Source organism: Scyliorhinus canicula, chromosome 13 (genome assembly GCF_902713615.1).
Source record: "Scyliorhinus canicula chromosome 13, sScyCan1.1, whole genome shotgun sequence".
NCBI lineage: Eukaryota > Metazoa > Chordata > Chondrichthyes > Carcharhiniformes > Scyliorhinidae > Scyliorhinus > Scyliorhinus canicula.
In genome coordinates, this window is record NC_052158.1 from 45,839,669 (window position 1) to 45,853,771 (window position 14,103).

Sequence of the window (14,103 nt, forward strand, 5' to 3'; positions counted from 1 at the left end):
TCTCCCCCCTGTGTGTGTGTTGATGTGTACGAAGGGTTGATAGTGATTTGTTTCACATCTAAAATCCCTACAGTGCAGAAGGAGTCAATTTGCCCTATTGAGTCAGGCCTGAACCTCCGAAAGAGCACTTTACCCAGGACCACTTCCCCATACACCTTGCCCTATCCCCATAAACTAACCTGCACTTCTCTGGACACTAAGGAGCAATTTAGCATGGCCAATCCACCTAACCTGCCCATTTTTAGACTGTGGGAGCAAACTGGAGCATCTGGCGCAAAATCATGCAGATGCGGGAGGAACATGCAAAATCCACAGTCACGCAAGGCTGGAATCGAACCACGATCCCTGGCGCTGTGAGGCACTCTTGCAGGTTAACAGCTTCTCATTAATGTAAACATGCTAATGTGCGTGGAAGTTCAATGATTGCAAATGCTTCGTTGCGCACTTGAAAGGTTTCTCATGTGTGAATCCTCCAATGCGGCACGAGTTTGGAGAATTGGGTGAAAACCATCTCACAGACCTCACACTTGAATAGTTTCCGCTGTGTGAATCCTCTGGTGTATCAGAAGGCTCAAAGATGTCACAAATGTTTTAACCCAAACATCACACCAGTTTATCCCCCATGTGAATGCGTTGGTGGACACAGAGGGACAATGTTTGTGCGAATGATTTGTTAAACACTTTGCATGTGAATAATTTCTCCCAATGTGCATGTCACTGTTCACGTGGCGTTGTGATCGATTTGTTACGTGCCTCATATGTGAACCGCTTCTCACCTGTGTGAATGCTCTGGTTTGCAGAGAGATGATGAGTTTGAAAATGATTTCTTGCACACCTTACACGCGAATAATTTCTCCCATGTGTATGTGTTGGTGTACATGGTGGTTTGATGACTGTGAACATGATTTGCCACACACTTGATACACCAATGGTTTCTACCCCGTGCAATTGTGTTGGTGAATAAAGAGACTCAATGATTGTGCAAAGCTTTTGTTACAAAGTTGTGGAAGCCTTTTTCATCTTATTTGAGAAAGTGGCTAAACAATTGAATTGGCCAAAGACCAAGTGGGTAGTGTTGGTTGAAAAAAAGTTAGTATGTAGAGCTGGTGTAGTGCTTACATCATTATCAGAGAAGATATCTAGGGATTATGATGAGGTGAGAAAAACATTCTCTTTTTAAAATAAATTTAGAGTGCCCAATTCATTTTCTTTCCAATTAAGGGGCAATTTAGCGTAGCCAATCCACCTAACCTGCACATCTTTGGGTTGTGGGGGCGAAACCCATACAAACACGGGGAGAATGTGCAGACTCCACACAGATAGTGACCCACAGCCGGAACGAACCTGGGACCTCGGCGCTGTGAGACAGCGGTGCTAACCACTGAAAAAAAAAACATTTACAGTGTACATGAATTAGTGCTACAATCCTCCAGTCAAAAATTTTTAAATCTAAGGAAAGAACCAGGTCAGACATATATAGAATTTGAAAGAATTAAATACCATAATTTTGATAGGTGGATAAGAACATTAAAATAGACTAAACTATGACGCTCTTAGGGAAACAATTATATTGGAGGAATTTAAAGATTCACTTCCCGCAGTAGTGAGAACTCATATGGAAGAACAGAGGTAAAACAGGCTGCAGAAATGGCAGATCATTTTGAATTGGTTTATAAAGCAAAGTTTGGTTTTCAACGTCAATTTCAATCTGTGAAGGATAGAAACTGGGGAAATGAGAAATTCACAGGTGGTCAATGCAAAGTAGGTTTAGCTGATGATGTTGAGAATCTGCGTCAGAGTAAAAAGGAAACCTATGATAGTAATCGAGAGATAAGTTTTTTTCATTGTAATAAAGTTGGACATGTGAAGTCAGTGTTGGTGGCTGAAGAAAAGTACTGGGAAGACTCGGGAAAATATGATCACAAGTGGAGTTTATTAAAATGGGAAGGAATGCCACTGCCCCAGTGGAAGAGGTGCAAGAATTTAAGGATTTTATTAGTGAGGGTAAGGTTTACTGAGGTAAGGAGATGAACATCTTCAGGGATACAGGAGCAAGTCAATCCTTAATGGTGAGAGATAAGGAGATATGTAGTTTTGAAAAAGTATTGCCAGAAAAGACCATAAGACATAAGAGCAGAATTAGGCCACTCGCCCATCGCGTCTGCGCCGCCATTCAATCATGGCTGATAATTTTCTCATCCCCATTCTCCTGCCTTCTCCCCATAACCCCTGATCCCCTTATTGATCAAAAACCTATCTATCTCTGTTTTAAAGACACTCAGTGGTTTGGCCTCCACAACCTTCTGCGGTAAAGAGTTCCACAGATTCACCACCCTGTGGCTGAAGAAATTCGTTCTCATCTCTGTTTTAAAGGATTGTCCCTTTAGTCTGAGATTGTGTCCTCTGCTTCTAGTTTTTCCTACAAGAGGAAACATTCTCTCCACCTCCACTCTATCCAGGCCACGCAGTATCGTGTAAGTTTCAATAAGATTCCCCGTCATCCTTCTAAACTCCAACGAGTACAGACCCAGAGTCCTCAAGCATTCCTCATATGACAAGCTCTTTATTCCAGGGATCATTCTTGTGAACCTCCTCTGGGCCCTTTCCAAGGCTAGCACATCCTTTCTTAGATATGGGGTGCAAAACTGCTCACAAAACTCAAAATGGGGTCTGACCAGAGCCGTATATAGCTTCAGAAGTACATCCCTGGTCTTGTATTCTAGCCCTGTTGACATGAATGCTGACATTGCATTTGCCTACCTAACTGCCGACTGAACCTGCATGTTAACCTTAAGAGAATCATGAACAAGGGTGAAAAGGCGGTAATAGGTGTAATTAGCAGTGAGAGTAGTGCGCCAGTAGTGATTAGGGAAGGTTAGAGAGTCCAGTGAAAAGTGGTGGTAGGAGAAATAGAAAAATTAGCTTTTCAGGGGTACATGTTATCCTAGGTAATGATATATCTGAATCATAGGTGGAAGTGCAGCGCACTGTGGTTGAAAAGCCAGTGGAAAGTCAAACTACTGAGGTGTTGCAAGATGTATATCCTGTTTCCTGATCATGTGTTGACAAGATCACAAAGCCACAGGTGGAGACAGGAGGAAGAGAACTTGATGAGTACCGATAGGGAGGCTGAGGTTCAGTTGTCAGAAACTATGTTTGGTCAGATGGTTGGCAAAGAACAAGAGTAGGTGGTGGATGAAGCGGATATCTTTAGTTCAAATAAGTTAGTTGAATTGCAGCAGAAAAATTCAGAGAAAAAGCAGTTGTATCAAAAAGTTTATACGGAAATAGAATCGGAGTGTATACCAGAGTGTTACTACATTAGAAATCATCAAATCACAGAATTTACAGTGCAGGAGGCCATTCAGCCCATCAAGTCTGTACCAGCCCTAGGAAAGAACGCCCTACTTAAGCCCATGCCTCCACGCTATCCGCTTAACATTTTGGACACTAAGGGGCAATTTAACAAATTCTCAGGATAGAAGTTAAATGTGAGTTAAAAGTGAGTGTTTTCCAGTGAACCCATTGGCCAGAGGGGTTTGGCTTGGTTCGCTGCTGTTTTGTCTCTCGCCCTCTAATTTCTGATACTCAGGGATCCATATAGCCCATAACTGGGCTTTGCTTCATAAACGGAAGTTTTCAAGCCTCATCAGTAAGGTTAAAATAGAGGTGGAGGGCAGCACGGTTGCACAGTGGTTGAGGTAAGATGAAATGAAAATCGCTTATTGTCAAATGAAATTACTGTGAAAAGCACCTAGTCGTCACATTCCGGAGCCTGTTCGTGGAAGAACCGTGCTGCTGGCCTGCCTTGGTCTGCTTTCAAAGCCAGCTCTTTAGCCCTGTGCTAAACCACCCCCCGAGATTAACATCTTCAGGGATACAGGAGCAGTGGTTAGTGCTGCCGCCTCACATCGCCAAGGTCCCAGGTTCGATCCCGGCTCTGGGTCACATGTCCATGTGGAGATTGCACATTTTCCCCGTGTTTGCGTGGGTTTCACCCCCACAACCCAAAGATGTGCAGGATAGGTGAATTGGCAAGGCTAAATTGCCCCTTAATTGAAAAAAATGAATTGGGCACTCTAAATTTTGTTTTTAAAAATGGAGGTGGAAAAGTCTCTCTGACTCTTGTGGGCATGCCCCAAACTGATAATGTATCAATGAGAAAATGGAGATCGTTACATATTCAAGCAGATGTGAAATGGACAGAAATTCATCAAGTGCTAGGACCGGTGGGTGATAGAAAGGAGGTTGTGGCTCGTGCATGAGGTTCCGGTAGGGTGTCATTTAGGAGTAAGGTAAACTCAAGCAAAAATACAAAAATATTTTTATTGGCCTGTACTGCATATGGATGTAGTTCAATTTTGCCATACCTGTCACACGTCAGATAATAGGAAAACCTCAAGCAGCAGTCAAACCAGCACCGTTAATATATATTCCAGCATTTGAGGAACCTTTTACTTTCGGGCAGCACGGTAGCATGGTGGTTAGCATGAATGCTTCACAGCTCCAGGGTCCCAGGTTCGATTCCCGGCTGGGTCACTGTCTGTGCGGAGTCTGCACGTCCTCCCCGTGTGTGCGTGGGTTTCTCCGGGTGCTCCGGTTTCCTCCAGTCCAAAGATGTGCAGGTTAGGTGGATTGGCTATGCTAAACTGCCCGTAGTGTCCTAAAAAGGTTAAGGGGGGGGGGTTGTTGGGTTACGGGTATCGGGTGGATACGTGGGTTTGAGTGGGGTGATCATTGCTCGGCACAACATCGAGGGCCGAAGGGCCTGTTCTGTGCTGTACTGTTCTATGTTTACGCGGGTCCTAATTGATTGCGTAGGACCCCTGCCGAAAACAAAAAATGGAATCAGTATCTGTTGACCATAATGGATGTGTCTACTAGATTTCCAGAGGCAATTTGATTCAGAAAATTACATCTAAATGGATTGTAGATGAGTTAACCAATTTTTTAACTAGATATCGACTGCCAAAAGAATTCAATCAGATCAAAATCCAATTTAACGTATAAATTAATCAAGAAAGTTATGGATAGCTTAGGAATAAAGCAATTTAACTCAACGGCCTATCTATCGGAATCACAAGTGGCATTAGAAAGATGGCATCAAACTCTAAAGACCATGTTGAGGGTCTGGAAGACGATGAAACAATCAAAAGACGTATCGGTTATTTTCTCAGAAACTAAATATTTATCCAAAGAAATATTCCATCATCGAGGAGGAGATAGAGTTTGGTATTGGCGTTACATCATTTTTAAATTTACCAATGAATTTGGTAACAATTGATCAGAGCCTGAGGACAAGGCGTAAAGCTGAAACAATCCAGTTGAAACAGCTTTGTGAGTCTGCAGGGGTTCCAAAGCAAGTTTTACTCTGTGCCATTGGGATGTAGGATGGATTTGAGAGCTGTATGTTTTTCATTTCTTGTTTTCTTTAAAATTGGGAATAGTAATTAAGGATATTGTATTTAGCAGTATTTTAACACCAGGTTCCCCATGAACATCTTGTGCGTTTATAAGAGAGGCAGCGCCCATCCGGCCGCGCCAGTTCAGTATCAGGTGGCACTCCGCACCGACCGGAGTTGGCTATCCCAGGCTAACAAGTGATCCACAGCGCTAGGGTATCGTTACTTTTAGGTGAGATTCTGACTTAGGGGTGTTCAATCATAATCCCACAGATGGTAGCGTTGCACCATTGGCTCCTCGATCATTGTCCACTCATTCTCTGTGCCCTCTTTCCAGTGCCTATACTTATTCCAGCACTGCACATCATCACTGCCTTAGATGCAGTGGGTCTTCCGCCTCTGATCCGCTGTCAAATGTATCCAAGGCTATACATCCTGCACTGATGTCAGTTAAAAGCTCCAAGGATGAAGCATGTTATTCCCACACTAGAAATTTCTGCCAACATTTTCCAGGGAAATAGCTGGGGGGTTTTTAAAAAAAAAAGAGATGACATTCTGAAATATCCACACTCCTTCAGGAATGAATATTGAGTGGAGCGAACCAGGAGAAATAGCTTGACAGTAGGGATATGTTCCAGGGTGGTAGAGTACCCTAGGAGCTGGGCCTGGTGACCCAGGATGCTAAGATGCAGATGCAAGCTGGTTGGAAGGCTGGCCTTAGAGAACTGGCGCAGTGGGGCAGCTGCCTCACAGCTCCAGGGTCCCAGGTTCATTTCCAGCCTCATATGACTGTGTGGAGTTTTCATTTTCTCCTCGTGTCTGCATGGCTTTCCTCCAGGTACTCCGGTTTCCTCCCACAGACCAAAGATGTGTGGAGTAGGTAGATTGGCTATGCTAAATTGTCCCTTAGTGTCCTAAAGGTTACGGGGATAGGGTGGAGGCATGGGCTTAAGTAGGGTGCTCTTTCCAAGATCAGTGCAGACTCGATGGGCCAAATAGCCTCCTTCTGCACTGTAAATTCTATGATTCTATATATCAAAAAAAGAGAAATATAGAACACCCCTCACACTCCCCACAGCTCAACCATGCTAAATGATGCCCCAGCAACCCCCTCCCCCTAGTCACTCACGCCCTCGATGTCATCCTATAACCTTCTGACCATGACCACATACTCTCCATATTAACTTAGGCATCTAAGCACCCGCTTGGCTCCTCGTACCCTCCATTTGAATCTCTGCCTCCACTCATTCCACATGGCCCTGAGTAGTCTCTATGCCAAATTTGTGTCCACTCACAGTATCCACAATAGGCAGACAGCAGGACTCAGGAGGAGGTTTATAATAAAAAAAACTTCCAAGTGTGTGTTTCAGTCTTTATTTGCCTAGAACACCATACATGCATTAAAAACACAAATTATTACATTAAGTTTCTTTGATTACATTATGCCTTATAGTAACAAACATTTCATTCAATAACATCCCCCATAAAAACAAGCACTGAAATTCATTGCCAACTTCAAAGTGTACACAACCACTTGAAGCTGTCAATCAAACTATGAAATGGCTGGCACTCTATTGTGACAATGGATAGTTGTAATATCTATCATGCAACATTAATCCAGTCGATGCCTCAGTTTGTCAACAAATAGTGAAAGGCAATCATTTTTAACACTGCAGTTTCTTCAACGAGTTGAAGACTAGAGTTTTAAATGTCTTTTGAACTTGGCAACTCCCTTTGAGTTCATTGTGACACTTTTGGCAATTGTTTTTGAGTTTCAATGAGTTCTCTTTTCCAATGGGTTTATGCACTATGCACATTCATGTCTACTTATCATCTCAGAAGGACATATTACTTTTCCAAAGGGCCGTTTACCGCACCCAAAGAAGTACCTTTCTACGTCACAATGGTACACAATCTATCCAAATCGATGAGAGTTCAGACTTCCTCCTCCCAGGTCAAAAGTTGGGTTTCAAACACCTCCCACACAAAACCACGAGTGGAGGCAGTTGCTGATTTATATGAACAGCTATGCCTGTGAATCAATCAGATCCGGATCTGGGTCATTCCTGGTCCTACAAAAAAAAATGAGGTGCCCATTATCAGGGTTTCAGGGCTCTTGGTTGACACCAATGCTGTTCTCACGACAGAGGCTGTCATGACAAAGCCCAGTTGAAAAGACAGAACAATGTTCCTCATGAGGGGGGAATAATGAGGTCAAGGAGGCAGTATTAGAGAAGAGACTCCTTCCATGTCTCCCCTGACCTGTGTCAGAGGCATGTACTGCAACAGATGTCTTATGCAGTGAGCTGCTGCTGATCAGGAGATCCAAGCGCTACAATCTGAGACAGAATTTGCCTCAGTTCATTCAAAGTTTCATTGCTTCTTTGCAAAAGCTGAGAAATAGCCTCATTCTGCTGTTGGAGAATTTCATTGTTTCTTTGCAGATTCTGACTAATTTCAGTCTTAAATTCAGTCAAAGTTTGCTGAAGCAAGTTAGAACTCTCAGTATTCCGAACCAGTTCCTGATGCAAGCTCTCAAGAGGTTTCAGATGATCTTCATGTTTTTTACCAGCAGCAAGGGCCTTATGTTGTCCATGTACTCGTGGAGATTGCTGAGCTTCTGCTCCCAAAGCAGCAGGTTCCTCATTTCCGGAAGGTTCCGAGTGCCCTCCCTCCACCACAGCAGCCAGATCATCACAGGTCTCCTGCTTCACACAAGCCATAATGTTTAATTTTAACTCATCAACACTACCTTCCAAATCAGACATTTTACCCCCCTGACACTTCTCTCGCTCCCCCACTGCAGCTGCCATGCCACATTGCTGTGAGGTATTCACCACAGTCCCTTTCTCATCAGCCCTTTCAGGAATCTCGGCCGCTGCTGCCAACTCTCCTCCATCACCATCTGATGTGTCCATGGACACCCGTGTATCTGTCAGAGGAAGAAAATCACAATTATTATCTTTTGTCACATAAATTAACTCTCCTCCTGATGGCTTAAACACTCAGCTGCTGACATCACCTTCACTCATCCCCATATCTGATCCGCTATTGGTTATCGTGGGGTTGGAGGGGCCAAACAGCTCCCTCATGAACTCCTCCTGTTCCATCAGCTCCTTGGAGGACAGAACCCTCCCTCCGGTCAAGGGTGCCTTGGCATTATGAGCCAGCTTTCCCTAAAGGAAGAAATGAAAAATAAATCATGCCCAAGACTTTACTGTCTTGTAACACACTTTCAGAGTAGAGACACTTTTCAGTCAGAGCCATCTCCAAGGTAACTGTAAACAAAATAATGGGATCTTTCTGTACTTTCAACTCAAAAGTAGGATTTAAAGTTTCAGAAATTAATATTAAATATATTTAATATTCAGATATTGCCCTCTTGTCTATCATAGGGTCGATTTACATAGATGATTTGGAGTTGGGGACCAAGAGCAATGTGTCCAAGTTTGCAGATGACACTAAGATGAGTGGTAAAGCGAAAGGTGCAGAGGATACTGGAAGTCTGCAGAAGGATTTGGATAGGTTAAGTGAATGGGCTAGATGGCAGATGGAATACAATGTTGACAAATGTGAGGTTATCCATTTTGGTAGGAATAACAGCAAACGGGATTATTATTTAAATGATAAAATATTAAAGCATGCTGCTGTGCAGAGAGACCTGGGTGTGCTAGTGCATGAGTCACAGAAAGTTGGTTTACACGTGCAACAGGTGATTAAGAAGGCAAATGGAATTTTGTCCTTCATTGCTAGAGGGATGGAGTTTACGACTAGGGAGGTTATGTTGCAATTGTATAAGGTGTTAGTGAGGCCACACCTGGAGTATTGTGTTCAGTTTTAGTCTCCTTACTTGAGAAAGGACGTACTGGCACTGGAGGGTGTGCAGAGGAGATTCACTAGGTTAATCCCAGAGCTGAAGGGGTTGGATTATGAGGAGAGGTTGAGTAGACTGGGACTGTACTCGTTGTAATTTAGAAGGATGAGGGGGATCTTATAGAAACATTTAAAATTATGAAGGGAATAGATAGGATAGATGCGGGCAGGTTGTTTCCACTGGCGGGTGAAAGCAGAACTAGGGGACATAACCTCAAAATAAGGAGAAGTAGATTTGGGACTGAGTTTAGGAGGAACTTCTTCACCCAAAGGGTTGTGAATCTATGGAATTCCTTGCCCAGTGAAGCAGTTGAGGCTCCTTCATTAAATGTTTTTAAGGTAAAGATAGATCGTTTTTTGAAGAATAAAGGGATTAAGGGTTATGGTGTTCGGGCCGGAAAGTGGAACTGAGTCCACAAAAGATCAGCCATGATCTCATTGAACGACGGAGCAGGCTCGAGGGGCCAGATGGCCTATTCCTAGTTCTTATAAGTAGCAGCTTCTATACATATTGATGTCTTCTTTTGTTGAATGTTTCGCGATCTGTCAAAGGTTAAATTGACCTTCTTGCAATGATTGGACTGATGATGGGAGAGGTTGGAGACAGACATTGTTGAGACAGACAGTGCTTTGGAAGGACAGCTTCCTTGTGTGAGCACTGGAAGGGGAACAACATAGTCAACTCAGTGCAAGGGAAGATGAGCCGCTGACCCGCTGACTGTGGAGGTCTGATGACCGTGAAAATGATTGTCGCACTCCTCGTTCCTCACCGGTGTGAATACATTGCTGCGTGCAGAGGGAAGATGATCAGGGAATGATTTGTTGCCTACCATACATGCAAATAAGTGTACACAGAAGCCAATGACTGCTAAAATAATTTGTCACATACCTTATGTGGAAAGGGTTTCTCCCCTGTGTGAATGCGTTCGTGTCTGAGGAGGGTTGATGATCGCGAGAATGATTTGTGACACAGCTCGCATGTGACTGGTTTCTCCCCAGTATGACGCCGTTTGTGTCTGCGATGGGTCGATGACTGCGAGAATGATTTGTCACACATTTTGCACGTATATGGTTTCTCCCGTGTGAATCCACTGGTGCCTCAGGAGCTTTGTCGACGTCACAAAACCTTTATCATAAACATCACAATTGAATCATTTCCCTTGCATTTAGCGGCCCTTCTGATGACAGCGGTTGTAACAAATGCACTTTGTGATCTTATGAGCCTATGGCGTCCTCGACACACCTCACACTTTTCTCTCAACTGTAGGAATGAGTCAGTGGTTCATGAGCCTTGATGAATGACTGAAGCTCCCACCACACTTCGAGCCCACTCTCATTTCTTCCCGGCGTCACCCTGACTGATCACAACAGCCGAACCTTCAGAAAGGTTGGTTCTGATGCAAGGTTCCGTCGACCAGTTTCAGATCTGACAATGTGCCGAAGCTCCCCTGACCTGACCGATTTCCAGATGATGGTTTCACTGTCCAACCTTCTCTGTGTTGAGCAATGCTGTGACGGGACTGGATGTTCAGTGTGCAGTTGCTCCTTGGATGATGGTCACAATCTAGCTGGTGACTATCCTCTCCATTCTCTGGTATAGTACAGTGCAATCCTTCTGTAAAACAAAAAAAACATTATTTTTTTCCAACCTCCAGTCCTCCATTGCCAAAGGAGCTGATTCCTCACTTTGACTGCCTCCACAGTGAATGACTGTCATAGCCTCTGGTTCCAGCAGGGTCTCTTGATTGTGACCACAAGCAGACAACCATGAGAAAAAGGAACAGGAGGAAGCCATTTGATCCCTTGATGATGTGGCTACTTTTTTTCCTCCACCCAGTGCCTCCCCTTCCCTGTCCCACCATTCAATAGAACCATGGCTGATCCGATATTGCTCTCGTCCACTTTCCTGCCCTTTCCCCATTACACACGATTTCCTTACTGATCAAGAATCTATCTCAGCTGTAAATATACAGAAGGCCTCTGCCCCACAACTCTCTGTGGCAAGGAGTTTCAAGACTCACAATCTTCTGAGAAGAAATTCCTCTGCACCTTAAATGGACACCCCTTAGTCTGAGACTGTGCACTCTGGTCCCAGACTCTCCCATGAGGGGAAACATCGTCTTAGCATTTACACTGTCAAGACTCTTATGAATCCTATATGTTCCAATGAAATCACCTCATTCTTCAATTCCAATGGGTAGAGTGCCAACCTGTTTAACCTTTGCTCATAAGACAATTCCAGGGATCACCTTCATGAATGTCCTCTGAACCGCCTCCAATGAAATAGTATCTTTTGGAAATAAGGGGACCAAAACAGCTCCCACTACTCCAAATGTGGACTCACCAGTACCTTGTACATTTCATAGAATCAGAATTCCTACCGTGCAAGAGGCCATTTGGCCCATCTGGTCTGCATAAATCCTCTGAAAGACTTCTCTACCTCGATCCACTCCCCCCGCACCATCCCAATAACCCCACCTAACCCAGACACCCCTGGATACGAAGAGTCAATTTATTTAGTTAAGCATTGGAAATCCACCTAACCTGCACAAAGATGGACTGTGGGAGAAAACCACAGCACCAGGATGGAAACCCACACACCCAATGTGCGAAAGTGCAAACTTCACACAGGCTCCCCGGGCTATAATTGAACTAGGTCCCTGGGCACTGCGAGGCAGCAATGCTAACCCACTGTGCTGCTCCAGAGCTGCAGTAAGACTTTCCAATCTCCTTATAAAGGTCAACAGTCCATTCACCATGTCTGATTAACTGCTGTGCCCGTATTCTAGCTTTGTGACTCATGCACATAAACCCAAGTACTTTTGTGTTGCAACTTTCTAGTTTTTCTTCATTTAATTATTCTTTTGTTCTCCATTCCAAAATGAACTACACATTTCCCCACATTATACTCGATTTGTCAACGTGGCTACTTTTATTCCTCCACCCAGTCGGGCAGAATGTAAAACAGGAAAAGACAGTCGGGCAGAATGTAAAACATGTTTTCAGTTTACCATGAGCTTATGCCGCGTTTGCAAAGGCTCAAGAAGACTTATTTCATATGAGAAACACTCAGGAGAAATGTTAATGAGATTTTTAAATTTCTTCTGTTGTTTTCCCAAGGTATTTGGGGCAGGACGTGCTGGAACCTAAGAACAACATTGCTTCAGTATAACTACGAAGTGTCATTAAAATTATGATTCTAGTTTGTTTTTAAATGACTGAAGCAAACCGTTCAGCCCAACTTCTTTCCACCTAACTTGCTCCATAAGCTTTCTCTTCACCGAATCTCTCTGCCTCTTAACAATAGAAGATGGCCGCCGATGCCCCGCCTGCGCCACGCGGGAGTCTGGATCCTGTTGTCAGCCCTTCCTCACTTCCTCTCCACCCCGGAGAGCCAAGCATCGCTGTGCGCGCGCAACTACGTCCATCATGCACCGCGGGCTGACTCATGCCGATTTCCTTGCCACTCTGCGCAGGCGCTGGACAGATGCAATATGGGTAATGTAGTTCCGGCGAGATTAGGAATGTCTCCACGCCCGCCATCTCCGTCGGTTTTCAGGATGTGTGTTTTATTTCACTCCCCTCCCACTTTCTCTCTCCGCTCTTCATCCCTTACCCCATCTCCCAGATCACTCACTCAAATTCGTGGGGGGTACCTCACCTTCCAACTGCTACTCAGACGCTTAGCGACCGCTTCCCCTCCTGGAGTCAAGTTCTTTGGTGCAGTTGGTTTCAACAGAGTGAGCATGCGCGTGGTGCCTGACACGTGACCTGCATATTTAAAGGGACACTCCCTGTGATGAATTGTGACTTAAAGGGACAGCGACACTCTGAGCAACACTGATTTCAACACAGATGGGGTTTGGAGGAACATAAAATCAAGTAATTCTGAAATTTATTTTCTGGTAATTATTATAATTACCATATTATTATAAACTCAGGGAGAGAGTTTGCACACAGGAAGATCAGAACCAACCTTTGGGAAGGTTCAGCTGTTGGCCATTGGTCAGCAGATTGTCAAGATGTATGGGTTCCAACTGTGGTGAGAGCATTAATTATTCATCATGCCTGGTGAACCACTGACTCAGGTGAGAGGCTGTCTAAGTGTGAGATGTACCTCTCCTAAGGCAAGAGCAGCTTCAGGGACAAGAAACCCTTCCAGTGTGAGGTGTGCGGCCGAGTCTTCACAAAGTCATTCCCACGGAGATAAACTATTTATATGCAAGGTGTGGAACAAATCCTTTGCTTGGACATCAAACCTCTGTGCACACAAATGTATTTAGAAAGGTGAAAATCTATTCACAATCAAAATGTGCAGCAAATAATTCACAGTCATGTGCCCTCAATGTGAACCTGCAGATTCACACAGTGCAGAAACATTTCAGATATGAGATGTCTAAGAAATCATTCAGGCAGTCATCACAAAACCATGATCAAAAACATATTCACACAGGGGGGAAACGTGCATGTGCAAGGTATGCGACAAATCATTCTCCCTGTTAAGGAAACCTCCATTCACATCTGCTCATTCAGACTGTGGAGAATGCAGTCAAGTGTGATGTTTGTGACAAAGTCTTCACACAGTTAAGGAACCTCCAATTACATCAGACAATCCACACAGGAGAGAAGCACTTCAACTGTGAGTTTTGTAATAAACCTTTTCCGACATCACTGACCCTCCTGATATACCAGACAATTTACACAGGTAAGTATGAATTTTGTGAGATGGCTTTCTCCCAAACCTCTGATATCCTGAGACACCAGAGGATTCACACAGGGGAGAAACCCTTCCAGTATGACATGTGTGACCAAATATCCATAGTTATCC

The 14,103-nt window shown here is 44.1% G+C and overlaps 2 protein-coding genes across 3 annotated transcripts in view; both read right to left on the bottom strand.

Annotated features, from left to right (window-relative positions):
• Window positions 1-14,103, bottom strand: part of LOC119975587 — a 639,245-nt gene that overhangs the window by 315,957 nt on the left and 309,185 nt on the right. The window lies entirely within an intron of this gene.
• LOC119976690 (zinc finger E-box-binding homeobox 1-like) lies at window positions 6,761-13,035 on the bottom strand. Of its 2 annotated transcripts, none has more exons than XM_038817388.1 (4): window positions 12,937-13,035; window positions 10,165-10,890; window positions 8,425-8,578; window positions 6,761-8,334 (listed from the first exon to the last, which is right to left on the bottom strand). In XM_038817388.1, the coding sequence occupies exons 2-4, from the start codon at window positions 10,330-10,332 to the stop codon at window positions 7,697-7,699; spliced, it is 960 nt and encodes a 319-aa protein (XP_038673316.1). In that variant the 5' UTR covers window positions 10,333-10,890; window positions 12,937-13,035; the 3' UTR covers window positions 6,761-7,696. The 2 variants fall into 2 exon arrangements, with proteins under 2 accessions (XP_038673316.1, XP_038673317.1); XM_038817389.1 differs by lacking the exon at window positions 12,937-13,035 and adding an exon at window positions 12,287-12,514.